This window comes from Bubalus kerabau, chromosome 17 (genome assembly GCF_029407905.1).
Source record: "Bubalus kerabau isolate K-KA32 ecotype Philippines breed swamp buffalo chromosome 17, PCC_UOA_SB_1v2, whole genome shotgun sequence".
Taxonomy (NCBI): Eukaryota; Metazoa; Chordata; class Mammalia; order Artiodactyla; family Bovidae; genus Bubalus; species Bubalus kerabau.
In genome coordinates, this window is record NC_073640.1 from 63,273,691 (window position 1) to 63,301,313 (window position 27,623).

General features: G+C 41.3%; 1 protein-coding gene and 1 pseudogene across 2 annotated transcripts; one reads left to right on the top strand and one right to left on the bottom strand.

Moving 5' to 3' along the window:
- Nucleotides 1–731: 731 nt before the first annotated feature.
- LOC129631909 (zinc finger protein 665-like) lies at nucleotides 732–26,862 on the bottom strand. Of its 2 annotated transcripts, XM_055553205.1 has the most exons (4): nucleotides 26,727–26,862; nucleotides 19,120–19,202; nucleotides 12,593–12,719; nucleotides 732–5,180 (listed from the first exon to the last, which is right to left on the bottom strand). In XM_055553205.1, exons 2-4 carry the CDS (start codon nucleotides 19,132–19,134, stop codon nucleotides 2,344–2,346), a joined length of 2,979 nt encoding a protein of 992 aa, XP_055409180.1. In that variant the 5' UTR covers nucleotides 19,135–19,202; nucleotides 26,727–26,862; the 3' UTR covers nucleotides 732–2,343. The 2 variants fall into 2 exon arrangements, with proteins under 2 accessions (XP_055409180.1, XP_055409181.1); XM_055553206.1 differs by lacking the exon at nucleotides 19,120–19,202.
- Nucleotides 13,554–13,951, top strand: LOC129632073 (ATP synthase F(0) complex subunit C2, mitochondrial-like; annotated as a pseudogene).
- Nucleotides 26,863–27,623: the final 761 nt, after the last annotated feature.

Below are 27,623 nucleotides of genomic sequence, written 5' to 3' on the forward strand. Positions count from 1 at the left end.
GCTCCTCTGTCCATGGGATTTTCCAGGCAATAGTATTGGAGTGGATTGCCACTCCTTTTTCCAGGGGATCTTCCCGATCCAGGGATCAAAGCCGGGTCTCCCGCATTGTAGACAGACGCCTTCATACCTTCAATAAAATCATTACTCAGCCCTTAAAAATGAAGTTCCATCAGTTGCAACAAAATGGATAGTCCTGTAAGTAAAAGGTCACTGAAGAGAGTCACTGAAGGGAATCCAAGCAGGTGCCCTTTCCTATGATCTAAGTCCCGAGAACTGCATGCAGCTCTGCTCGTTCCTGTTTTCCAGGAACTGATAAGGAACAGAGTCTCTGAGAAATGGCACATAAAGGAAGAAAATGCAACATATTGGATCCCTTAAAGTTGAACATCCCATGACAATTCCCCCCTTTTTATTTTTTCATAATTGGGGGTGATTGTAGATACTTTTAGTGAAAAAGTCCCGGGCCAATTTAGTTTGTTTAGTTTGAACAATTTTAGTTGACAGGCAATGGTAGAATACAAATATAATCACCAGGATAATTATCAGTTTTATATCCCCAGATCCATTACTATGTGTAATGCTTTGAAACCATCCTCGAGGGTCTAGCCCAGATAATTGATCAGCTAGCTGGTCAGCTAAGGTTTCCAAATTGTTGGAAGAGGGTAGACTCATAGAAAAGGTTTCAAAGATTTCCTTTTGTAATAATTGTACATTTAAGGAAGCGTTATCACATATGTTTTACAAGTGAAATTTTATTTGTTCCCAAGAGTAGGCACTATAGTTGAACCGAACAGGGGTAATACAAAATTGAGTAGAATTCCAGTCACATTTTAGCATAACTTGTTTTTGTAAATCTATTAATTCATCTCTGACCCATTGGATGGCTGTTTTTATTTCCTGTATTTCATCTTGAACTTCCTCATTTACCTGAGCTGAGTGGTCCACATAGTATGAGCATCTTTGGTCCAATTTTGAATAAAGTTGTGTGTTTGAACTGAGGTTTGTAAAGCAGTGCCTGCGACAACGGCAGTAGTGCAAATGGCTATTAATCCCCAAATGCCAAGAATTAACCATCCAATGAATCATTTAGATCATCAAAGTAATTGAGTGTGTAGCCAGAAGGCAAGTCCTGCCATGGGACCCTCTTCCCAGTGTCGTTAAAGATCTACTAGCAACCATAGATTACATCGAGATTCAAGAATCAAAAGGGATTCGTTTTTCAAAGAAACAGAGAAATTAAGACAAGTATACAATTTAAAGTCTTATTAAACTGCAAGTTCCCTATAGCTATAAAAAAAAGGGGAACACAAGCTTGTGTGAAACAGATTATAACAAAGGAAATAGTTATGTTTTATAACTATTATTATAGTGTTTTCTATTATAATGTTTTATATTATTATTATATGTATGTTTTATGATAGGCTGGACTACGTACGGAAGGGCTTCCTGATCCTACTGACCATGATGAGTCCTGTCCTAGTTTTACATTATTTTCCGCCCTCCCTGTTGCTAATTCACACACGGCTGAATCTCATAATTCAGGCTGTGTGTGTTTCCAGGAAATACGGATGTGAATGAATCATATCTAATAAAGTTGGCCCCTTCATCTCACTGATTCCTTCCCAGAGACCATCAGGAAATGCATATAGCAAATGTGTTTGATCAATGTATTACCAAAGCCAAGCTCTTAGAGCTGACCACACAACAGGCCAATAAACTGAGAGACTACTTGTTGGGCAAGGAATAGTGACTTTATTCAGAAGGCCAGGAGACCAAAAAGATGGTGGACTACTTTCCCAAAGAATCATCTCTGCTGAGTTAGAATTCAGGTTTATTTTACACGAAAATATCTCTACAGCTTCTTGTCAAATATGGATTTACTGTAGCTGCTGAGTACCTGAACTAAAGTCATCAGAGAATACATATAGTGAAAAAGGTAAAGGATTTGCCACAACCACTGAGTCTGGGAAGTATGGCTCCACTATGTTCCTATCTTGTGACTTTTGGGTAAGATCCTTGCCACACACATTACATTGCTGTGTGTTTTCTCCAGGATAAATACTCTAATACTACTGTCGAGATGTTAAGCTGTGAGGATAGGTGTTTTTGTTTTTTACACTTGTGAAATTGGTGAGGAATCTTTCTAGAATGAATTCATGTTCTAAAGACCTAATAAATACATATATATCTGGCTTCTATCCAGTATGAATTTTCTCATGAAGCCTAAGATGTTGCCACACTCATGATATTTGTATGGTGTCTCAGGAGAATGAATTTTCTGACCAACAGTAGGGTGTGAATTCTTAAGACTTCTACCATATACCACATTCACATACATTTCTCTCATATATGGATTTTCTCATGTTGAGTGAGTGCTGAGACCTGAGTAAAGGATTTTCCACACTTGAAACATTTGAAAGGTTTCTCTATATGTATTCGGCGATGACTTGTAACGTGTGAATTTCGACTGAAGAACTTGCCACACTCATCACATCTGAAAGGTCTTTCTCCAGTATGAATTCTCCAGTGAAGTTGAAGATGTGATTTTTGACTGAAGACTTTTCCACACTCATCACATTTGTAAGGTTTCTCACCAGTATGAACTCTCTGATGCCTAAAAAGGGTTGACTTTATACAAAAGGCCTTGCCACACTCATCACATTTGTAAGGTTTCTCTCCAGTATGAACTGTCTGATGCCTAAAAAGGGCTGACTTTACACGAAAGGCCTTGTCACACTCATCACATTTGTAAGGTTTCTCTCCAGTATGAACTGTCTGATGCCTGAAACGGAATGACTTTTCATGAAAGGCCTTGCCACCCTCATCACATTTGTAAGGTTTCTCTCCAGTATGAACTCTCTGATGCATTAAAAGGATTGCTTTTACACGAAAGGCCTTGCCACATTCAACACATTTGTAAAGTTTCTCTCCAGAATGAACTGTCTGATGACTTAAAAGGACTGACTTTTCACGAAGTGCCTTGCCACACACATCACATTTGTAAGGTTTCTCTCCAGTATGAACTCTCTGATCCCTTAAAAGGGTTGAGTTTACACGAAAGGCCTTGCCAGACTCATCACATTTGTAAGGTTTCTCTCCAGTATGAACTCTCTGATGCCTTAAAAGGATTGACTTTACACGAAAGGCGATGCCACACTCATCACATTTGTAAGGTTTCTCTCCAGAATGAACACTCTGATGACCAGCAAGCTGTTCCCTTCCACTAAAGACTTTGTAACATATATCACATTTAAATAATTTTTGTCCTGTATGAATTTTCTGATGTCTCCTGAGGTTTGAGCTCTCAGGAAAGGCCTTGCCACACTCATCACATTTGTAAGGTTTCTCTCCAGTATGAACTCTCTGATGCCTTAAAAGGATTGACTTTACACGAAAGGCGATGCCACACTCATCACATTTGTAAGGTTTCTCTCCAGAATGAACGTTCTGATGACCAGCAAGCTGTTCCCTTCCGCTGAAGACTTTGTAACATATATCACATTTAAATAATTTCTGTCCTGTATGAATTTTCTGATGTCTCCTGAGGTTTGAGCTGTCAGGAAAGGCCTTGCCACACTCATCACATTTGTAAGGTTTCTCTCCAGTATGAACTCTCTGATGCCTTAAAAGGATTGACTTTACATGAAAGGCGATGCCACACTCATCACATTTGTAAGGTTTCTCTCCAGAATGAACGCTCTGATGACCAGCAAGCTGTTCCCTTCTGCTGAAGACTTTGTAACATATATCACATTTATATAATTTCTGTCCTGTATGAATTTTCTGATGTCTTCTGAGGTTTGAGCTGTTAGTAAAGGCCTTGCCACACTCATCACATTTGTAAGGTTTCTCTCCAGTATGAACTGTCTGATGACTTAAAAGGATTGACTTTACACGAAAGGCCTTGCCACACTCATCACATTTGTAAGGTTTCTCTCCAGTATGAACTGTCTGATGCCTTAAAAGGATTGACTTTACATGAAAGTCCTTGCCACACTCATCACATTTGTAGGGTTTCTCTCCAGTATGTAATCTCTTATGACTTATGAACTGTGAAGGTTGACTAAAGTCCTTGCCACACTCATCACATTTGTAAGGTTTCTCTCCAGTATGTAATCTCTTATGATTTATGAACTTTGAAGGTTGATTAAAGTGCTTGCCACACTCATTACATTTGTAAGGTTTCTCTCCAGAATGAACGCTCTGATGACCAGCAAGGTGTTCACTTCGGCTGAAGACTTTGTCACATATATCACATTTAAATAATTTCTGTCCTGTATGAATTTTCTGATGTCTCCTGAGATTTGAGCTGTGAGTAAAGGCCTTGCCACACTCATTACATTTGTAAGGTTTCTCACCAGTATGAACTGTCTGATGCCTTAAAATGGTTGACTTTGCACGAAAGGCCTTGCCACACTCATCACATTTGTAAGGTTTCTCTCCAGTATGAACTCTCTGATGACTTAAAAGGAATGACTTTAAACGAAAGGCCTTGCCACACTCATCACATTTGTAAGGTTTCTCTCCAGTATGAACTGTCTGATGACTTAAAAGGATTGACTTTAAACGAAAGGCCTTGCCACACTCGTCACATTTGTAAGGTTTCTCTCCAGTATGAACTGTCTGATGACTTAAAAGGCTTGACTTTACACGAAAGGCCTTGCCACACTCATCACATTTGTAAGGTTTTTCCCTGTGTGCTTTGAGGTCTTGCGTTACTACTGAAGGACTCATAAAGTCATTCCCATATATATTAGAAACACTGGTTTGGGCACAAGGAGGAATTCTTTGAAGTGGTGAAAATGAGAAACTGTTGTTGACAGACCTCTCAACTTCATTATATTCAGAAATTATCCCACTAGTTTGAAATATCTGCAGTTTATCGTGAAAGTTAAATCCAAGCCTACTTCCAAACGGCTTGATTCCTGCATCCTTTCCATCATGTGAATCTATTTCATCAGGCACATTTCCATTAAGGCTTACAGGTGTTCCTTTGTAATTTCGTTTGTCATCTCTCCCCTGACATTCAAAGTCACATGTATTTTCCTGACTTTCCCAAAGATGAAAATGTTTGATATCACAGCTTTCAGGTCTTCCCAGCATCAATGTTTGGAATATTTCTTGTTTATCACTGTTCCCTTTGGGTTGTAAATGCTTGATCACATGTGTAGGAGAGATATCTACAAGATAAAAAGAACCACAGGTATCCCGCTCACAATAATTCAAAAATAAATCTTTCATGTTGAATATATATTACACCAAAAGTAATACTTACACCAAGTTGTGAAACACCACAATGATGACCTTAAGTTTTTAGAAACACTAAAAGAATAGAATTCTTAATTTAAGAAAGCATGATAACATAAATTCACCGTTAAGGTAGCCTAGTTTTAAAAACCATATGTGAAACACACTCACGTTGGACAATCTTAGGCCAACTCTCAAAAACAGAGTATTTTTCTACCAGGACTCCTAGGAACATATCAAACAACAGTTGTCTCAAATTGAAAAGCAAAATATTACACTATCATTGTATTCTGCATACTTACTGTACATAAAGAAATTCTAAACAGTATATAATATATTGTAACAGTAAAGAATCCAAAACCAAGCTTACCCAATTAATGCTTAACTATTCAATTCGTTGTTTACAATTGAAAACAAATGAGAAAATGAAGAATGTGACTAAAACAATTCTTTGGATACAACAGTTTTCTAAATCTGCTATAGAACTACATACAAAAGAAGAAAAAGCATTTTAGAATGGTAACAAGTAGTATGTGTCAGCTGTATTGCAGAATACACACTAAAAGACCATCATTTGTAAATGACATATACATTAAGACATAAAATATTCACCAGTTTTCTAACAGTCAATAACCAAAGCAATCCCTACCTATGTTGTTGTTCAGTCGCTCAGTCATATTTGACTCTGCGACCCCGTGGACTGTAGCCCACAGGACTCCTCTGTCCATGGGAATTCCCAGGCAAGAATAATGGAGTGGGTTGCCATTTCCTTCAACACAGGATCTTCCTAACTCAGGGATCAAACCCGCATCTTCTGCATTGGTAGGTTAATTCTTTACCAGTGAGCCACCAAGGAAGGCTTCTCTCTAGCCATGCACTATTCTTAATTACCTGGTTTAATGGCACCAAAATATAATAAATAAAAATCGAGTGCTTTGTGTATTTATTGACTAGGGTCAGACACAATATTGCTGAAAAATGTTGCAAGTAAATAGCATACAAGATATAATGTAGTTGAGGTCTGACAGAAAACAAAATTCTGTAAAGCAATAATCCTTCAATTAAAAAATTAATAAAATTTTAAAAAGATATGTAGATAAAGTCATATCACAAAGAACATGAAATAAATTTTGAGTACTTACTATAAAACATGCACTACTGTAAGCCAACTGACAGCACTAATTTGCTTTAAAAGGCTTGAGGTAAATTAACATGTTTTTCTCTAATCAGAGGAGGAGACACACCAAATGGCACACAAAGTGGTAAGAGAAGCAGGTTATGAATCTGAACCTACAGACTGAGAAAACTTATTTGTAAACATGACCACCCACCGAATGAATAGATTAGAAAATATTAAAAAAAAAAAAATACAAGGAACTTAGAAAGAAAATATCAACAAAGAAACAAGACAGAAGTAGTCCATTTAACTATTATTCAACCATCCCATCTCGAAATGGGTTGTGAGTCATCATGGATGCACAGAGTGATTTAGGTCATGTCCTGAGAAACTTGTTCAATAAATGACCAGAGATCTTTACAGTGAGAGTATGTAAAAGGTGGAGGGATGTGGTAGTTGAGAACAGTGTTTCCATCCATATCAAGGTACTATGTGAGGAATGGTCAGGACTAAGAAAGGGCCTGCATAGAGCATAGGGTTCATAGGTTTATGTCAGATATCAGCTTGTGACCGCATGTCTTTGTGAAGATAACTGAGAGTGCAAACTAATATACTGACCTTAAAAGAAAAGAACTGGTTCAGCAAGTTTATGGGCATTATACTATGGGTATGGGACAGAAACAAAAGAGATTTTAAAAAGTGACTGTGATATATGGAGAAAGCAGGATAATACCTGTTATACTATTTACAATGTACTGTATCCAACTGTGAATTTTGTAAGTTACAATGGAATGCTAATATTCAAGAAAAACATACACAATATTCCAGGATATTGTGTAAGAATCTTATCAGCAGAAATCAGAAGGAAAATCCAGGAAAAGGCTATCTAAACCTGGGTACCTCTGCCAAATACGATTAACCTCTCTTTTGGACACTTATTTCATTTCTTCTTCCACACATGTTCATCTCAAGATCGAGGAGTATCAAAGAAAATGAGGTATTGAAATTGACTCTGGACGACCTTCCCAGTTACAAAAGCCTTCCTGAGGCATCCAACTCCTTTTTGTAGAAAAAGGCATTATTCTCCTAGACCTTCCCTGAGTTCAAAAGAGCAGATTCAAACACTTACTAACACATAAAAGGATCATACCATGTTCAAGTGGGATTTATTGCAGGGATGCAAGATTTCTCAATATCCACAAGTTAATCACTATGATACACCACATTAACAGTTGAAGATTAAAAACCATATGATCATCAATAGATTCAGAAAAGGTTTTGACAAAATTCAAGTGCCATTTATAATAAAAACCCTTCAGAAAGTCAGCACAGATGGACCCTGCTGCTGCGGCTGCTAAGTCGCTTCAGTCGTGTCTGACTCTGTTCAACCCCATAGACGGCAGCCTACCAGGCTCCCCTGTCCTTGGGATTCTCCAGGCAAGAATGCTGGAATGGGTTGCCATTTCCTTCTCCAGTGCGTGAAAGTGAAGTTGCTCAGTCGTTTCTGACTCTTCGCGACCCCATGGACTGCAGCCTACCAGGCTCCTCCGTCCATGGGATTTTCCAGGCAAAAGTACTGGAGTGGGGTGCCATTGCCTTCTCCGAGATGGACCCTACCTCAAAATAATTAAGACTGTATATGTCAAACACACAGCTAACATCATACTCAACAAGGAAAAACTGAAAGCATTCCCCTTAACAACATGAATAAGACAAGAATGTTCACTATTGCCACTTTTACTGGAAATATTTCTGGAAGTCCTAACCACAATAATCAAAAAAGAAAATGAAATAAAAAGGAATTCAAGTTAAAAAAAATAAGAAAGAAGTAAAACTGTCACTATAATGCTACACACAGAAAATCCCCAAGATGCCACAGATGACTACTAGACCTCATCAATGAGCAGAGTAAACTTGCTGGATACAAAATATATAGAAAACTCCTGCATTTCTATACACTAACAATGATATATCAGAAAGTGAAATTAATGAAACAATCCCATTCACCATCTCAAAGAATAAAACTCTAAGGAATAAACCTACCAAAAAAGTCATAGGAACTGTACTCATAAAACTATAAGATGCTGATGACTGATACCAAAGATGACACAAACAGATGGAAACATATACCATGTTCTTAGATTGAAAGAAGTAACAGTCAAAATGACCATACTATCCAAGGCAATCGACATATTCAATGCAACCCTTATCAAATTAACAATGACATATTTCATAAAACAAAGAAAAACTTAATTTGTAACAAAATACAAAAGACTCTGATATTTAAAATGATCTTGAGAAGGAAGAACAGAGCTGGAGGAATCATGTTCCCTGAGTTCAGAGTACACTACAAACTGACAGTCATCAAAGTGAAAGTGAAGTCGCTCAGTTGTGTCCAACTCTTTGCAACCCCATGGACTGTAGCCTACCAGGTTCTTCTGTCCGTGGGATTTTCCAGGCAAGAATACTGAAGTGGGTTGCCATTTCCTTCTCCAGGAGATCTTCCTGACCCAGGGATTGAACCTGGGTATCCTGCATTGTAGGCAGACGCTTTACCGTCTGAGCCACCAGGGAAGTGGTATGATAATGGCACAAAACAGAAACACAGATCCGTAAGACCACATACAAAAATAAACTCAAAATGCATTAAACATCTAAATGCTAAAGCAAATACTATAAAATTCATAGTAGAAAACAAATGCAAAACACTGACATAAATGTCAGCAAAATTTTTTTGGATCTTAGAGTCATGGTAATAAAAGCAAAATCAAACAAATGAGACCTAATTAAATTTAAAACCTTTTTGCAAAGCAAAGGAAACCAAGCAAAGAACAAAAACACAACTGTTGGACTAGGAGACTATAGATGCAAATGATGCTACCTATAAGGGATTTATTTCCAAAATATACAAACACCTCATACAGCTTAATATCAAAACAAACAAACAACCCAATCAAAAACTGGGCAGAAGATCAAAACCGGTATTTCTCCAAAGGAGACAAACAGATGGCCAACAGTCATCTGAAAAGATGTTTGACGTCTCTACTTATGAGAGAAATGCAAATCAAAACCACAAAAATGTATCACCTCACACTGGTCAGAATGACCACCATCAAACAGTCTACAAACAATAAAGGCTTGAGAGGGTATGGAGAAAAGAGAACCCTCCTGCACTGTTGGAAGGCCCATAAATTGGTACTGCCACTTTGGAGACTAGCATGGAGGTTCCATCAAGAACTAAAAATAGAGCTATCACATGAACCAGCAATTCCAATCCTGGGCATATATCCAGAAAGGATGAAAACTAATTCAAAATGACACATGCACCCCAATGTTGTTAGCAGCACTATTTATACCAGGCAAAACATGGCAGCAACCTAAATGTTCACTGACAGACAAAGGGATAAAGAATGTGTGTACATATACACAAGGGAATATTGTGAAGTGAAAGTAGCTCAGCCATGTCCAACTCTTTAAGACCCCATGGCCTGCAGCCTGCCAGACTCCCCTATCCATGAAATTCTCCAGAAAAGAACACTGGAGTGGGTTGCCACCTCTACCGTATAAAACACAATGAGGTAATGCCTTTTGCAGCAATATAGACAGACTTAGGGATAATTCTAAGTGAAATCATACAGAGAAAGACAAATACCATAGGCTATTATATGTTGAACTGAAACAAATGATACAAATGAACTTATTCACAAAATAAACTCACCAGCATAAAAAACAAACTATACCAAAGGCGATAGGGCAGGATGGTGGTGCGGGCAGGAAAGGGAGAGATAAATTGGAGTTTGAATATATACAAACTAATATATATATAAAATAGATAAACAACAAGAACCTATGATATAGCTCAGGGAACTATATTAAGTATCTTGTAAACTGCTGTATACCTGAAACACAACATTGTAAATTAACTATACCTAAAAAGTGGAGAAGGAAATGGCAAGCCACTCCAGTATTCTCGCCTGGAGAAACCCAGGGACAGAGGGGCCTGGTGGGCTGCCGTCTATGGGGTCGCACAGAGTCGGACACAGCTGAAGCAACTTGGCATGCATGCATGCATTGGAGAAGGAAATGGAAACCCACTCCAGTCTTTTTGCCTCGAGAATCGCAGGGGCAGAGGAGCCTGGTGGGCTGCCGTCTGAGGGGTCGCACAGAGTCGGACACAACTGACGCGACTTAGCAGTAGCAGCATGCCTAAAAAGAATGCTTAAAACAAAAACAAAAACACCTCTTGCAGAGATGTTCAAAGGATGTTCACAAGGGTGAAAAAACCACTAAATGGGGAAACAGTCTATGAAACAAGACATGTTGACAAAACTGAATACCCACCAGCAAAAGAATTTACTTGGAACATTATCTTACACTATAGACAAAAATGAACTCAAAATGGTTCAAAGACCTAAACCTAAGTCCCAAATGTATAAAACTCCTAGAGGTAAACATGCAGGAAATGTTTCTGGAAACTGGACCCACAAATGATTTACTAGTTATAACATCAAAAGCACAGGCCACAAAATAAAACTATTATTAATAAATTGAACTATATCCAAATTATAAACTACTGTGTATTAACGTGCAGTGAGTTTGAAAAGACAATCAACAGTAAAAGAGAAAATATGTGGAAATCATACATCTGATAGTAAATGAGTACAAAGAATATATCAAGAATTGTAAGAGGGACTGATCACCAGTTCCACCATAGGGACCATTCCCCAATCAACCATCTAACCCATTGCAAATACAAAACAGAAACACTAAGAGTAACACAGAAAATTGAACTCAATGCTAAAATAAAAAAGAACTTACAATGCACAGAACAACAGTGCAGCCAATAGCCTCATAGATAGAGAATGTGACCTTGGACAAAGTTGTCCTGGGATAAATTCCCATACCATTTACAGAGGCTAAAATATACGGTCCTTGATATACATGAACAACACTGTCATGGTGCCCTTGACAGAGTCTCCAAAGGCAGAAAATAACCTGGAAAGATGTATCAGGTTCTCATGATACTTTCTCTCTCATAATCCTAGAACATGCTGATCACTCTACTTGATAGCTTCAAGTGGTGACTTTGTACAGAGAAAGAAAATACCATTAGGAATAGTGTCTCAATCACAGTTTTCTGTTACCTAGTAAATCCATCCCACAGAGACTCAGCTGCTGCTGCTGCTGCTAAGTCACTTCAGTCGAGTCTGACTCTGTGCGACCCCATAGACCGCAGCCCACCAGGCTTCCCCGTCACTGGGATTCTCCAGGCAAGAACACTGGAGTGGGTTGCCATTTCCTTCTCCAATGCATGAAAGTGAAAAGTGAAAGTGAAGTCGCTCAGTCATGTCCGACTCTTAGCCACCCCATGGACTGTAGCCCACCAGGCTCCTCCATCCATGGGATTTTCCAGGCAAGAGTACTGGAGTGGGTGCCATTGCCTTTTCCCAGAGACTCAGCAGAGGTTGCCAATTAAACATAGTTGGATTACCACAGCAAGGAAACCAGATAAAATTTCAAACCCTCAGGAATATATATCAAAGAAATTTAAGTGGTAAAATGATACAAAGTAAGGAGAATCTAACATCAGGAAGGGTTGACATTCCCAGACTGGGTAGAGCAGCACAAGGGTAAAAATAATACAGCATGAAGGTCAGACATCACAGCGTCTTGAGATGGGACCATGCGCTCAACCTACAGATGGCAAGCTAAGAGCCCGTGGGATTCACATATGCTCCCCGAGTAGGATCTGGGATCAAAAAGACGATCTCTATACCCACTCCCCGTACATTTTCCTAAGTAACAACCACAGAGGATCCAATCCACCAGCTTGGCCCAATCCTAAACAGAAAGAAAAAGCCCTTTTTGAGATACTCATTTTTCTTTATACGTTGTATTTTTGACTATTTTTACATCATTCCCCACTGTCCAGAGCTTTATCTCATGCTCCAATGTGGAGATAATATTCAAATCCAAAAGAGAAATTCTGGGACTCCCCTGGTGATCCAGTGGTTAAGACTCTGCATTTCCAATGCAGGGAGTGCAGGTTTGATCCCTAGTCAGTGACATGAAACAGACACAGCATCTGAAGAGGGTCAGTTTAACTTGTGAAGCTGTGTCATGCCCGAGTCACCAGAATTCTCAGATGAAAGACATCAGGGCCTCCCATGGGGCACACAGGGAAAATGCAGATACCCAAGGGCAGCTCTGGAAGGAAGTCATCCTCACCCACAGACAGCAGGTTCCTGTAGGTCTCCAGCATCACATCCCTGTACAAGGCCCTCTGAGCAGGGTCCAGGAATTCCCACTCCTCCTGAGTGAATTCGATGGCCACATCCTCAGAGGTCAGTCGTTTCTGAAATGAAACCACATGTCAACAAAACGGCCATGAAAAGTTCTCATTTTCATGCAAAAGACAAAGTGTAGTAAGGGGTAAGGATTGACTTGGTTGAAGTATGTGTTCTAACAGATCCATGCAGGGGTATCTGGAGAAATTATGCATCTCTAATTTTAATTTCTTATGCTTTTTCATTAGGCCTTATGAGATCCTCCAATTAATATGGAGTTTTCATCACTGCTCAAAATCCATGAAATATATATAAATAAAACTCAACACTGTACTGGATATACAGAAGTGTCAGATATTATGTTCTACCCAGTGAGTGCAATTCATTATCTAGATGAGGTACAGCATGAGTGGTGTCTTCAGAGATGATGAAGTCCAGGGCACTTTTAATGGAAAGGTCAAAAGTTTCAGTTATGACATCGATAACAGCAGCAAGGACCAAAAGTGTCTGAAGGCTTCCGGCTGCTCTAAATTACTGTAGTATTACTCTAAACATTAAACAAGTACTTTACAGGCAAGAACCTGTCATCAATATAATAGCTCATTAAAGAACGACCTCTTCCCACCTTACAGAAGAAAAACTGTATCACAGACAGACACTCTGAGAAACTCGACTCAGATCAAGAAGGTAAGAAACATTACATGAAGCACCTGAACTCAGAGACTTGGGCTCAGCAACTGAAGCTTAAGCATCTAACAGTTAAGTAATACGGAGAACATTAAAAGTCCTTTGACAGAGGGCTCCTAAAGAAAACTTGAAAGAAGTCCAAGGTGAGCCTCCTCCCTGTCCCTCTTGTTTGCACGGGGAGCAGCTCTCGGGCCTCGGGCCTTCATCCCCTGAAAATGGACCTCTGCACCAAATTCGTCTCCACCCACTTCTTGATCAGGAGAACCTCCCTGCTGTTGAGTGATCACTGTCCAGAGTGGTGGTGAAGGACGGGAGACACTGACCGATGAGAGCCACAGCAGCTTGGGAGCCCCAGGTCCCCGGAACATCTCACTTATTCCTAGCCACAGCTTCCAAACTAGTGCCATTTCAAGGGACTCTGACACAGCAGCCAAGTTCCTGGAGCTGGAGCTGCCACAGCAGGGGTTGCTGGCTCCGGGGCTGGAAGTGGGACTGTGTTCGGGAGCTTCATCACTGTTAGGCCAGGAACCCTTCTCTGAAACAGTAGCTCTTCTACGCCATGGGCTTGGCCCTCTCAAAGGCCATGGGGCTCTTTTGCCTGATTGTGGTCTAGCTCACCTTCTTCACGATGTGAAGGAGCTGTTTCCACCTCCCATAGTTCTTTCTCCTGTGTCTGCCCTGTATATTCCCTTTCCCGTAACTCCCCAGGCAGCCTGGGGAAAGTGGTGGGCTCAGGGTTTGACAGAAGGAAAACAAATAAATATTGTATTACTATGAAAAAAACACAAAGCTCAAGGTGAACAATATGGAATGGCATGAAAGGTCATTATAGATGTGGATACAGAAACACAACGGATAGTAATTTACTACTTAAAATACTAATAGGATTGTTTAGAAAATTACAAGGCCACAGATTATACTGATAAATAATTTCAACTCAAAAAAAAAAAGGTGATATGTAGTTTTTAAATAATGATGTCTTCTATCTAAACCACAGACTTGTACATGAATGCATACATATCTATAAAAAATTAACTGAAAGGAGAGGATGCATCTCTTGACAGATTTTTTTTTGGACAATTTTATATCATCCATTTATTCACATGTATTTCAGCATCTTTCAGACAATAAAAATGTATCCTTTGTACTCAGCTGAGTTTGTCAACAGCATTCTATACTAGGCTACCAAAAGAAAAACTGGTAAAAACATTAAAAAAAAAAATACTTGAACTAAATTCATAATAAAATGACCATATACTAAAATACAAATACAATTTTATCCACTTAAATTTACATAGCAAGGCATTAACAGAAGCCAAAGACTTTCTCTGCTTTCATTTTTCCATTAATAAAACAGTGATTTGAAATTAGAAGAGTCATTAGATTATAACAAAAAAAAAAACTATAGCAATAGTAAAGTAAAACAACTTCTTGTAAAATGAAAAATCATGGAGAAAAAGAATATGAAAAAAATATATACTTCTTAAGCAAGACTATCTCAAGAAACATCATGATGGGAAGGAAACATTCAAAATATTCCTTCTGAAATTACAGTGGCATGAAAGGAGCTGTCCAGGGTGTCTGTCTTTCACCACCATATGATGTGCATGAGCAGGGGCCACTAGAAAAAGTAACAGGAGGAAAAACACAGGGCAAGAGACACAGAGTTTGTCAGAGAGTTGAAACAGGTAGTACTCACAAACCTAAGGACATGGAAAGGTGAACAGTCAAAGGATGGAAAAAGTCCATCCTAAAGAGAGCAGGGGAGAGTGTTATATCAGACAAAATAAACTGAAGAAAAAAAAAGTGCAATGAGTTAAATATTGTATAATGATAAAATGGTCAATTTACCGAAAAGCTGTAACAAGTAAAAACATATATACATCTTATATTGGATATGTCAGAAAAATGAAGCAAACATTAAGGGAAAGGAGACAGAAATAGTGGCACAGGAATAGTATGAGATTTCAACATCCAAGCTGAACAGGCATGTACAGATCACACGGCCCAACAAAAGCATAAAACACGGGCATCTCAAGGACACATAAAACATTATCTATGAGAGACCACAGGTTAGGCCCAAATCAACAATTTTAAGAGACTGCTACCATGAAAGTATTGAGAGGGTAACAGGCAGGAAGGCCAGGGGTCTCCAAAAGGAGGAAGGAGCTTCCAAGTGTCAGACATTTTTCTCTCTCTTAAGCAGCAGGAAGAAACAAACTAGCTATATTTTTTCCTTCTCTATACTAATTTAAAAAGAGGTTTCTCTTAAAATACTGTGTTGCCATAATGACACTTGGTTTCACCTGAAGTTAACTATTCTCAAACCTTGAGTGAACCAATGCCTTTCTCTTATGGAAATGTTCATCTTAAGCTATGCGAATGTACTATATGTATTTACCCCAAACTCTGTCTTCAAGTCGGTTCTGCCTCTTGGCTCAGAACCTACTTGACAAACCACTATGTTACATTCCGATACTGCTCGCCTAATCTATGTAAACGAAACTATTTGTATGGCGATCTGCCCTTCTTCAAGATTCAAGTTAATCATTTTACGGCCCAGGATGAACCATTTGGTGCCAAGATTCTCCCCAAATGCATCTTATGGGTGAGGGGCCTGGTGCCATTCTGAGTTTTAAGACATTCCTTTCTTTCATTAACAGACTGCTAGTGACTATAGAACATCCAGCTGAAGACTAGCAGGGGGGTACTCTTTCTGCCCCCTTCTGATGCCTATGTCAGAAGCTTTCTCTATCTCCTTTATACTTTAATAAACCTTTATTACACAAAAGCTCTGAGCCATCAAGCCTCATCTCTGGCCCCTGACTGAATTCTTCTCCTCCAGGGCCAAGAATCCCGGCGTCTTTGCGTGATTCAACAACCACCTTTCAGGATCTTCCCTAACAATGAAATAAACACAAGAAAAAAAGAAAATTCCCCAAATGTGGACATTAAACAACTCACTTTTACACCACAAATGGGTCTAAGAAAAAAATCACATGGAAATTTTTAATACAGGGATGAAAACGAAAAGACAACATTAGAAAATTTATAACACACAGAGAAGACTGTACTAAAAGCAAAGTCTGAACCGTTAAATGCTTACAGTAAAGAAGAGACAAGATCTTAAATCTGAAATCTATTTTTAGACCTTTAGGAAGCAGAAAACAGAAAACAAACTAAACTCAAGTTTAGCAGAAGGAAACACGTAAATAAGAAAGATTAAACCAGAGATACAGCAGAAAGAAGAAAACTATAAAAATCAACAAACCAAGAGCTGATGTTTTGAAAAAAACTGTACAGGAAAACCCCCACCTAGACTAAGGAAAAGAGAAAAAAAGATTCAAATAACTAAAAACAGATATGAAACAGGACTAATTACACCTGAGGTCCAAGAAAGTTTCTAAAGATAAGGAAGTACTATGACCAATAATGCCGATAAATGACAGAATATAGGAGATCCTGGCAAATTCTCAGAAACACACAAACTCTTTTACTTATTAAGAAATAAAAACATTGAGAAGTGTTGAAAGTGAAAGTGTTAGCCACTCAGTCGTGTCTGACTCTTTGTGACCTCATGGACTGTAGCCCACAAGGCTCCTCTGTCCATGGAATTTCTCCAGACAAGAATACTGGACTAGACAGCCATTCCTTTCTCCAGGGAATCTTCCGACCCAGGGATAGAACCTGGGTCTCCCTCACTGCAGGCAGATTCTTTATGATTCGAGTCACCAGGGAAGCCCATTATACCTAGAGAGATTTAAGAAATAGTCAGAAACCTCTAAGAAAAATACAGGACCAAATTCTATGAAACATTTACAAAAGAATTACCACTAAGCCTGCTAATTCTATGGAGCAAGCATGATTCGAATAGTTTGCTGATTTCCCAAAGACACAAGAAAAGAAAACTAGAAACCAGTACCCCTGACGAATAATGATGCAAAATTAAAATACTTGCAAACCCACTTCAACACATATTAAAAAGATCTGGAGAAACAAACATAGAGAACAGACAGAGGCGGGAGGGGAGGAAGGAGAGGGTGAGATGTATGGAGAGAGTAACACGGAAACTTACATTACCACATGTAAAGTAGAGAGCCAATGCGAATTTGCAGAATGACTCAGGGAACTCAAACAGGGGCTCTCTAACAACCTACAGGGGTAGATAGGGAGGAAGGTGGGAGGGAGGGGACATAGGTATACCTATGGCTGATTCATGTTGGTATTTGGCAGAAAACAACAACTTCTGTAAAGCAATTATCCTTCAATTAAAATAGATAAATAAAAAGATCTGACACCATGACCAAATGGAATTTACTCATATAAGGTAAGGAGAAGTCAACATACAAAAATCAATTAATATGACACACTACATTAACAGATTTAAGGGAAAAAAAAATACAGGATCATCTCGATGCAGAAAAAAAACATTCGACAAAAATTTGACAACCTTTCAAGATGGAACACTCAACAAGCTACAAACAATAAACTATACCAACATCAACATAATAAATGCCATTATGAAAAGAGCACAGCAATGGGGAAAGAATGAAAGATCTTTTCCTCTGAGGTCAAGAAGGCCAGGATGCACACCCTGTACTACAGTTCAACAAAGCACTGAAACCCTTAGAGCAATTAGATGAGAAAAAGAAATCAAAGGTCAGCAAATTGAAAAAGAAGGAAATTTATCTTCTTTCCCACGTGACAAAGTTTCATAAGTAAAAGCCATAAAGATTACAAAAGAAACATGCTATATCAAAAAAGATTCTTTAATAACCACACAAAGGATCAATCAACCAATTAACTTATTATCAAAACTGCCATAGCAATCTTTGTAGAAGCAGAAAAAAACATGGTGAAAGTTGTAGAACTATTCAAAGAGCAAACAGCAAAACTCCTGAAGAAGGAAGATGGAGGTCTCTCTATTCCAAAACCTATTACAAGGTAATCAAGGTGATGTGGTACTGGTATAAAAACAGACAAATAAACCAAATGAACAGAACACAGTACTCAGAAATAATTCTTTCTGTATATGTAAGGTATATCCACAAGATACACAAAAGGGCAAGGACAATCTCAATAACCATGACGCTGAGAAAATAGATACCCACCAGCAAAAGAATGAAGCTGGAATCTTGCTTGCGTTAAAAGTTAAAACATTTCTGTGTCAAAGGATTCAATCCACAGAGTGAAAGGACAACCTCTGAAGAATGGAGGTGATGAAAATTTCCACTTGCCAGAGACTTAGATTCATTTCATAGATTAAATCTGATGATAAACTAAAAAACCCTGTATCACTGATGTCTATTTCTGAACTTTCCATTCTATTATCAATAAGGATTTAAGGAGACTGACCCACATCTTTAGCTTGAACTGCCTTAAAAAAGAACAAACTGCCCCTAATTGATCTGATCCCAGATTTCACCAGCTACTGTGCATATTAATACCTGACTTCCAAGTGCAGTTTCTTTACCCTGGTTGACAGAGAGCAGACAGAGTGTCCAGGTGGGCCCTAAGCAATCCCTGCTGCCCAACAGCACTAAGACCCCATCTCCAACCCGTGGGTGAGAAGTCCTGCCCAGGACGGTGCCCAGGGGAGCCTCCTCACAAGGGCCAGGTCACCGGGTCATGCGGAAACAACATGTAAGTGGAGACAACAGGCCCTGAGGGAAGGCCCCGGATGAGTGTGTGTATACAGGAGTCAGGATACTCCAGAGTCAGACACGATAAGCAAGTCCAGCGCAGGGCATTTCAGGAAGGACAGACTGAATATGACCTTACCTGAGAAAGAGCCATGCCTGACTCCTTTTCTTTCCTCTTCCTCAACTTCAGGGCTTCCTCAGGCAACACAAGTCTTCAGAGTTCTATCATGAAAGTTGAAAACAGGCCGCTTAATGCTTAGAGTCAGCACATCCCCTTTCTGAGCCCCAGTGACACACACAGGGCAGCCCTCACTGTGTGGAACAGACAGTCCTCTGTGGCCACTGTCTCAGGAGGGACTCAGGAAGGTCAACTCCCGCAGAGAGACCAACATGGGACTTTCCCACACTTTCCCTCGGATCGCAATCCCCTCCTGGTGAGGCCTCATGTACACAGCAAGCAGGGGCCACCTCTGCTGACCCCACGACCCCTTTCAGGTCACACAGCAGGCCCTGGTCCAGACCCACTCGGAGCAGAGTGCCCCCTCCTCAGCTCAGATCTCAGCCCTCAGGACTGGGAGGACTCAGAGTCCTGATGCTCAGTGAGGGAACCAGACTGGAATCAACTGGGGCACCTTAAACATTCTCGAGCTGTGGACCAACACAAGTTACCTGAAGGGCAATCTCTGGTCAGAGGGTACAAAACATGGGTATGCAAAATGCCTCATGAATGAAATGTGAAGCCTGGACTGAGCACCATTCAGAGGAGCAAAGCACCTCCCAACTCTCTTTTTCATCCCAGCCTTACTAAGGAGTAACTAACAAAAAATGGTATAAACGTACTGTGTACAAAGTGATCGTGTAATAGATTCATACACTGAATAATTATTATAGTGGAGTAAGTTACACTTCCATCTATGAGTACACTGTATTTCTCCTCTCTGGGCGAATTTCAAGTATATAAAAACACTACAGGCAGCATGCAGTACCTCAGATTCCCAGAACTGAATATCTCTACTCTTTGCCTAACAGTGCCCCATTTCCCCCTCCACCCAGCTTCTGGTAACAGCCTTATTACTCGATGGCTCCATGAGTTTGACAAATCTAGTTTCCACATACAGTGTCTGTCCTCCTTTGTCAGGCGTCTTTAACTTGGCATACTGTTCTCTAGGTTCATTCAGTTTAGTTCAGATCCTTGATTTTTATATACAGAGAAAAAATAGTTCATGAATATACAGTATATAATAAATATTTCTATACCATACTTTTGTTACCTATTCTTTTGTCAAGAGACATCTGGGCTGTGTCTATGCCTTGGCTACTGCAAATCCAGTCACACTCATGGGACTGCGGACATATCCCTGAAAAACCGATTGCTTTCCCTTTGGACATCTGTCAGAAATGGGTTTGACAGACTGTAGGCCTGTTCTATATTAATTTGTTAAAGAACTTCCATTTTATTTTCCAACATACCAGTACCATTTACATTACCAACAACAGTGCAGTTAAGATTCCGTGTTTTGTGTACTGTGCCTGTGTGTCTGCTTATTTTGGGAGGGACAGGAGTGGATAACAGAGAACCCAGCACTGGTCTGGCAGCAAGAGAGTTGCAGCTGCATCTTCCAGAGGACGAGCCTCCAGGATGCAGATCACTGTGGTATCGCTGCCCTCTGATTCTCGGAATCATCTTCCCCTACGTCACAGGACTTTATGACTCTTCGCAGGTTAGGCCCAGAGATCCCTACTGAGCAGGACCACCTTATAACAAGCATTCTGTGATCTTAACCTTAGTACTCCTATTTTCCCAGAGGGACTCAAACAAACTTACAAACTTTCATGGTGTCCAACAGAGTGTCCACAGAGCCCATGATGAGCCTCTAACCCTCTTATACAAACACAAAGCATTCCAAGCCCTGATAACTCACGCATGAGGCAAAATACAAAAGAGGACAGCCAAGGATTCACAGACACAAGACACCATATTTTCATTTACAGTGAGTGATCCGGGTCAAACACCGAAATCTCCAAAGACTATGAAAAAGAGGGATCATTCCAATGATGCACACGGCCCACTGAGACCTCAGCATCTTCCAAGGAAACACTCCAGATTCTCTTGGTATCTTCCCAAATGCACATGAACCTTTCTTCACAGGCAACTCCAAGAACACAATGATACCAAAGTTGATGCAAAAAATGACCTGAGATTTTCCCTGTTACTCTATGGTGCCTGCCTGCTAAAAGAGCCAACAAAAGCCAGGGCGTGGAGTGGATGCTGGGGGCACCTGCTAGAACCAGCCCCTCAAGCCCAAGGCTCCCATCCTCCTGCACCCACAGGTGCCTGTGGGCTCAGCCCAGGCCACAGTTCTAACACTGGAAAAGACTTCTCCTGGCTGAATTCCACGTCCTTCATTGCTGCTCACGTGTGGTCACGAGTTGTCAAATCAAACCTGTGCAGGCAAGTGTCAGCCTCAGCACTGCTGTCCCGGGAACACGAGCTAAGGCATTGGAACCTCAAACCATTCCATGCGGGCTCTCCAACAAACCCGCTCCCAGGTTCTCCAGCCTGAACTGAGACATTCTTTTCCAACAGATCCACACCCGCCTTGTCCCTGCAACTACACTTGGGATGGGCGCACGCTCCATTCACTGGGCTCACCTTGATGCCCCCAAGTACTGCCACAAGCCTCCTGCAGACCCCACCAGGCTCCCTCCGCTTTCCCCATTTGTCTACCTCTCCTCCCTGCATGACTGGACTAAGCAAGACTAAAGCGCACTGGGGTTTCTTGGCAAAGGGGATCACAAGAGGAGTGTCCACGAGCTACCACCCAAAGGACACTGCACGTGCAGTATGAAAATCAAGACACTGGCCTTCCTGGGAAAGTCTGCCACCACCTGAGGACACTATGGAGTCCACGTACAAAGGTATTTGAGATGAGGAAGTCTCAGAGCAAGGGTCTCCAGGTCTCACTCTCTCCTGTTTTCCCCACCCACACCTACTTGGAAAATATTCTAGCCCTTGGGAGGGGGGAGGCCGGGCAGCGTCTCCGTCCTGCGCTGTTAGGTTTTGCATTTCTGCTCATCCTCAGCGCACTAAAATCACAATCGCTGACACTGAGCACATGAACTCCTAGAAGGCAAAGCTGCTGTTCATTATGGTGACTGGTCCCTGGATGGATAGAGCTTAGATCTGGGGGCTGCAGAGGACGAAACACAGCAGACTAAACATGGGGACATCTTAGCCCACTGCTTGAGGACACCAGTTCTGTAAGGCTTTGGGGGATTTTCTATATTTTTTGGCTCTTCTTTTCAGTAATTAAGTAGTCACATGGGGTAAAGATCAATTACAGCTGAAATGTCCAGAACGTGGGAAACATCTTCATCACCTGTCCTGTGCTCTTGGTCATCCCTGAGGATTATTCAACCCAACCCATAGTCCTGTCATCTAAAGACATTTCCAGTATCAGGTACTACAGCCACGATGGGAAGAAGAGGAACACTATGAGCCCTAAAAAGAGGGGAACCAGGAAGGACTCAAAATAACCCTTGAAGAAGGGCATTAATTTCTGCTGATGGCAACTGATACAGAGGCAAAAAACCTGGGTAACATGAGAGAGACTGTTAGGAGGGGATGGGGAGACCTCTCTGAGCCTAGACTTGAAGGGTGACAAAGGGCCTGAGCCAGGGTGACCTGAAGGTGAGAAAAGGAAGTACAATGTCAGACAGAAATGGTTTTGGTATTTGGAAACAGAGAAAAGGTAAATGAGACCAAGACAGGCTGAACCACGGGCAAACGGTCAGCTCACAGGATGAGGCTGGAGACACTGACAGGGCCCTGAGCTTGACAGAGGGCTGTGGAGCCACAGCGAGGAGTCAAGCTTTTGTCCCAAGAACAAATGAAAGCCAGTGGAGGTCTGAACGTCAGGACGTAAAAAAAAATCTCCCTTCAGATTTAGCCTTATTCATAGAAGTCATCTAATTCTGAGCCTGTGATCCTGCCTCCATCCTACAGTTTTCTTTTTCGTTTTTTATTGAGGGAGGACTGGGATCTATTTAAAATTCTAATTACCGCCAGACACTCCCTCCAAACCAGAACTGCCACACACACACAGCCAATTTGGCTAATCATTTCAGGGGTCAGTGTTGCTCACGCTCAGAGTTTCCGGTCTAGTCTCTCATCTCCATGTTACAAGTGGGCTCCCTCGGGCCCAGATTGAAGCCTTTTATGAGAAGGTCTGAGCTGAGTGAAGAGAACCAGGTATAACTGATTAACGAAATGGGAGGCTGAAGGGCAAGGGGGCCAAGTCTGTCCTTAATGCCCATCCCATTTAAGACCAGGAACATCTGTCATGTATCTGAGCAAAAGAAACTTTTCTTTCAAGATTGGGTCAAACTGATACCAAGCAGGTAATTCTTTATTAGAAGATTGCAGTAAAATATTTTAAAAATACAGAATTGCAAATATATATCCACTGGTACAAAAAATATTAGAAATAGGATCTGAGCAATCTTTTTCATCATGAATAGAGAGGCTCTGTTGGAAGGTTCCACGTCAATCCAGCCCATCCTTCCTCATTTGCACAGAAAAGTCAAAAAGGGACCTGAGGGAAACATCTTCATATCACCTCACAGCTCACGTGTTTCACTGATCATACAAAATGGAGAAAACAGAGCATTACACCAACCAGTTAAATTAGGTGCTTTTTTTTTCTTTTTTTGAAAGGAAAGACTGAAGCATTTTATTTTGTTGGTTTTATCATGTTAAATGTTCTTTTATTTTCCACTTTCTCAAAGAAATGCCTTTAATTTTACAAGATCTAATGTCATACCTCCGTTATTCTCTGGTAAAGAGCTGAGACCAGAAATATCCGTTTGTGTGTGCACACATAAACACATACACACAATTCATGTGTTTGGTAAAACCACAGTTGAAAATATGTCTGTTTTATTACACGATGGCCCATACATAAAACCCTCCAAGATGTATTTCTCTGTGAATTCAGAGAAAGGGAGGCGAGATGATCTTTGCTTATTAACCTTAAGTTTTTCAGTTTCCTCATTTTTAACTATTATAATTGGAGGATAATTACTTTATAATATTGTGATGGTTTTTGCCATACATCAACATGAATTGGACATGTGTCCCCCCCATCCTGAACCACCTTGCACCTCCCTCCTCACCTGATCTCTCTGGGTTGTTCCAGAGCACTGGCTTTGCGTGCCCTGCTTCGTGCATTGAACTTGCACTGATCATTCTATTTTACATATGGTAATATACATGTTTCTATGCTATTCTCTCAAATCATGCCACCCTCGCCTTCTCCCACTGAGTCCAAAAGTCTGTTCTTTACATTTGTGTCTCCCTTTGTTGCCCTGCATGTAGGATCGTTGGCACCCTCTTTCTAAATTCCATATATATGCAGTAATATACAGTATTTGTCTTTCTCTTCCTGACTTATTTCACTCTGTATAATAGGCTCTAGGTTCATCTACCTCATAAGAACTGATAAACGAGGTGACATTTTTGCTAAGTATGGCACAAAATAGTCTAAGATGATTTACTACTTACCAAAGAAAATTTCAAATGTACAAGACGAAGGGAAGGAAGCACCCAGGCAAGGAATGAATCGGAAAAAATTTTAAAAGAAAAAATTGTGAATTAGTTTTAATCTAAAAATCTGGTGTTAAAGTTTAAAAAAACACTGAGAATAATCATATTCAGAAAAGGATGATAAGAGTAGAATACTGGAAACTAAAAAAGCTTATTTCTAAAGTTAAAAATGATTACAGAAACTGAATGAATTAAGACCTATTCCAAGCCACAAAAAGCACCATACAAATAGGAAGGAGAAAATGTGAATCTATTAAAAAAAAAAAAAATGTGTTCCTTTAAAAATGCTACCCAATAGTGATACAGTGGATAAGAATCTGCCTGACAATGCAGGGGACATGGGTTCTATCCCTGGTTCTGGAAGATCCCACAAGTACAAGCAACTAAGCCTGTGCACAACTACTGAGCCTGTGCTTTAAAACCTGGAGCCTCAACTCCTGAGCCCACGGCACAGAACCGAAGACAACACAGCCCAAAAAATTAAAAAAAAAAAAAAGCTACCACAGAGTGACAGAGTCCATCATTTCTTGCTCCAGGTGTCTTCTTCCCTGACCTCTATCTTATGATAGGACAGGGGAAGGGGTTCACTCACAACTCAGTGAATCAAGCCACTGCCCCAGGCTCAACAGGGTTTGCAAATGAAAAGTCATCTTCTGCCACAAGTAATAAAAAAAGACACAACCCTTATAGACAGGAGTTTTGAAATTCTCAGCCTCCTCTGTGTAACTAAAAAAATCATCTGTATCCAAACAACTGGCCACACCTGGATCGAGCTTACTTACCCCTCTGTTCACCTATCTCCCTATTTCATCTGAGTCTCCGTGTCTCTCTCCCCCTCTGCTCTCCTGCTGTTCCTGTCCTATTTCCTGCCTCACACGTGTCCTGTCTCAGGCTGCTGCAACTCGTCCCCCCTCGAAATGCTCTCTCTCTCCAACCTTCCTGAGTCTTTCAAAAATCCATACCTATGTCTGCCTCTTTCTTCCCCCATTTCGGCTCCCTCTCTGCGCTGTCGCTGTGACTCTCCCTTCCTCCTCAGTCTCTAGCAGGCCATGTGGCTACGCTTCCTTCCAGCCCTTTCTTCCTCTGCTCCTTCCCTCTTGCTCTGCCAGCACCATGATAAAACCGGCCACCTCAGATTGAGACTTGAACCCTTGTGGCGGGACCCCAATCGGATGAAAACACAACTCCGGACTCTAACCCAAGAGGCCTGGACTCAAACCCGGCCAAAACCCAGTTAGGGACTCTCCACCTCTGACGTCCCTCATCGCCCTTCGCCTCCCCGCTCCCATCACTGATACAGGGCAGTTCTCCCTATGCTGTTTACCAATCCCTGGAGATCTGGCTTTTATTAATGCTTCTGTATTTTACTCACTTGGCTATTTTCAGGGCTTAACCTCTTTGACTTGACTATCCCTTTGCAAGTCCCTCAGCCATTCTCAGGGTTCCCATTGGTTCTCCCTGATGCTTTTCTCCTCAGTTTCAGTTATTTCTCTCAGTCTTTCTGACTCTGCTTCTCCTGATCCTCCTGCCTCCTGAATTTACTGAGTGGGCGACAGAACGAGACGCCCCCGGACCGGAAGACCACCTTTTCCGACCGAGCTGAATTGGGCATGGAACAGCACTGGCTGTCACAAGGCTGGACCAGGTCACCTACCCTACGCGGGGTGAGGGGACGGGCTGACAGGAAAGGGGGTGCCTGCGGGTAGAAGGACCGGCCTCAGGAGACGCGAGGACAGAGGGGCTGGGAAGGAGGGGGCTCAGGAGCGGGGCGGGCTCTCCGGAATCCCGGGACCAGGGAGAGGGCGCGGCCTCTCCGGGAGCGGGGGCGACGGGCTCTGCCTCCAGCGGTCGAGAAGGCGACGCGGCGGGGCGCGACTCCAACTCGCGAGAGAGGGCTTTACTTGGCGAGGCCAGAGGTAAAAAAGGGTTTTAAGCAGGAAAATGTCGCCAGAGGCGGTGTCTACGCGGACAGAGGGCCGAAACCACCTCAGAAACACTTCCGCAACGGCAGCGGCAACGTATATTCGGGGCCGAGCACCGGGTGCCAGGGTTTTCAGGTCGCTGGCAATTCCCACACCATGAAGACGACTGAGCGGGAGCGGAGGTGGGGATTGGAGGGGTGGCGAGCTCTGCAAACTTACTCTAGAAGCAAGCTTAGGCGCCGCTCGGGGACCTCGGCTCCGCGCTCTCCAACTTCCGGCTCTGGGTGAAAGGGCTTTTGGTATTCGAGCCGCGGCTTCCGACCAGGGGCGGGGCGAGCACCGGCTGAGCGCAGAGTTCGTGGGAGGGGCGGGCCGCGGAGGGGGGCGGGGCCTGTTACCTTGACAGCATTAAGTTACCCTCTGTAACACTGCTCAGGTAAAGGCTTCAAGTTATGTCGGAAGCCAAGATACTTCCTCTTAAGACTAAAAGGGTTTATTCTCAATAAAAAGCTGTTTTTCACAGCATGGTGTGCTCAGATCCTGCTAGTGAGGTTGAAGCAATTCAGGGATCTGAGTACTTGGGCAGTTTAAGAAACAAGATTGGGACTAGTCTCTATATTACAAACACAAAACTGTCCCTGGGTAGAAATGGGCTATTCCCTACTGACGCCCTACAAAACAGCAAACTCAGCATAGTGCTGAGTTCAACCAACTGAGGGTCAGCACTTGGGTGTCTGAGATGGAGGACTTAAGCAATGTGATCATTTGGGTCACTAACCACAGCCTTAAAATGAGCAAGACACTTTAAATGATTATAAGCTGCGTTATTGTTTATTTTATCCAACGTGTTTTAATTATTTCCCTTTCTAAACCCAACTCTTTAAACTGACATAAAGGGGGTTGTATAAGCAACTCTTACAATGACAAATATCATTGTGTAAGTTTAAGCTACAGAGAAAAATTAACTGATACATATACTGTGAAACGATTATCACAATAAGTTTACCTAGCATCCATAATTTGGTATAGATAACCTAAAAAGAGACAGCAAAATAGGAGAAAAAAACATTTTTTTTCTTTTGATGAGAACTGCATTATTCTTTTGGAGAAACATTT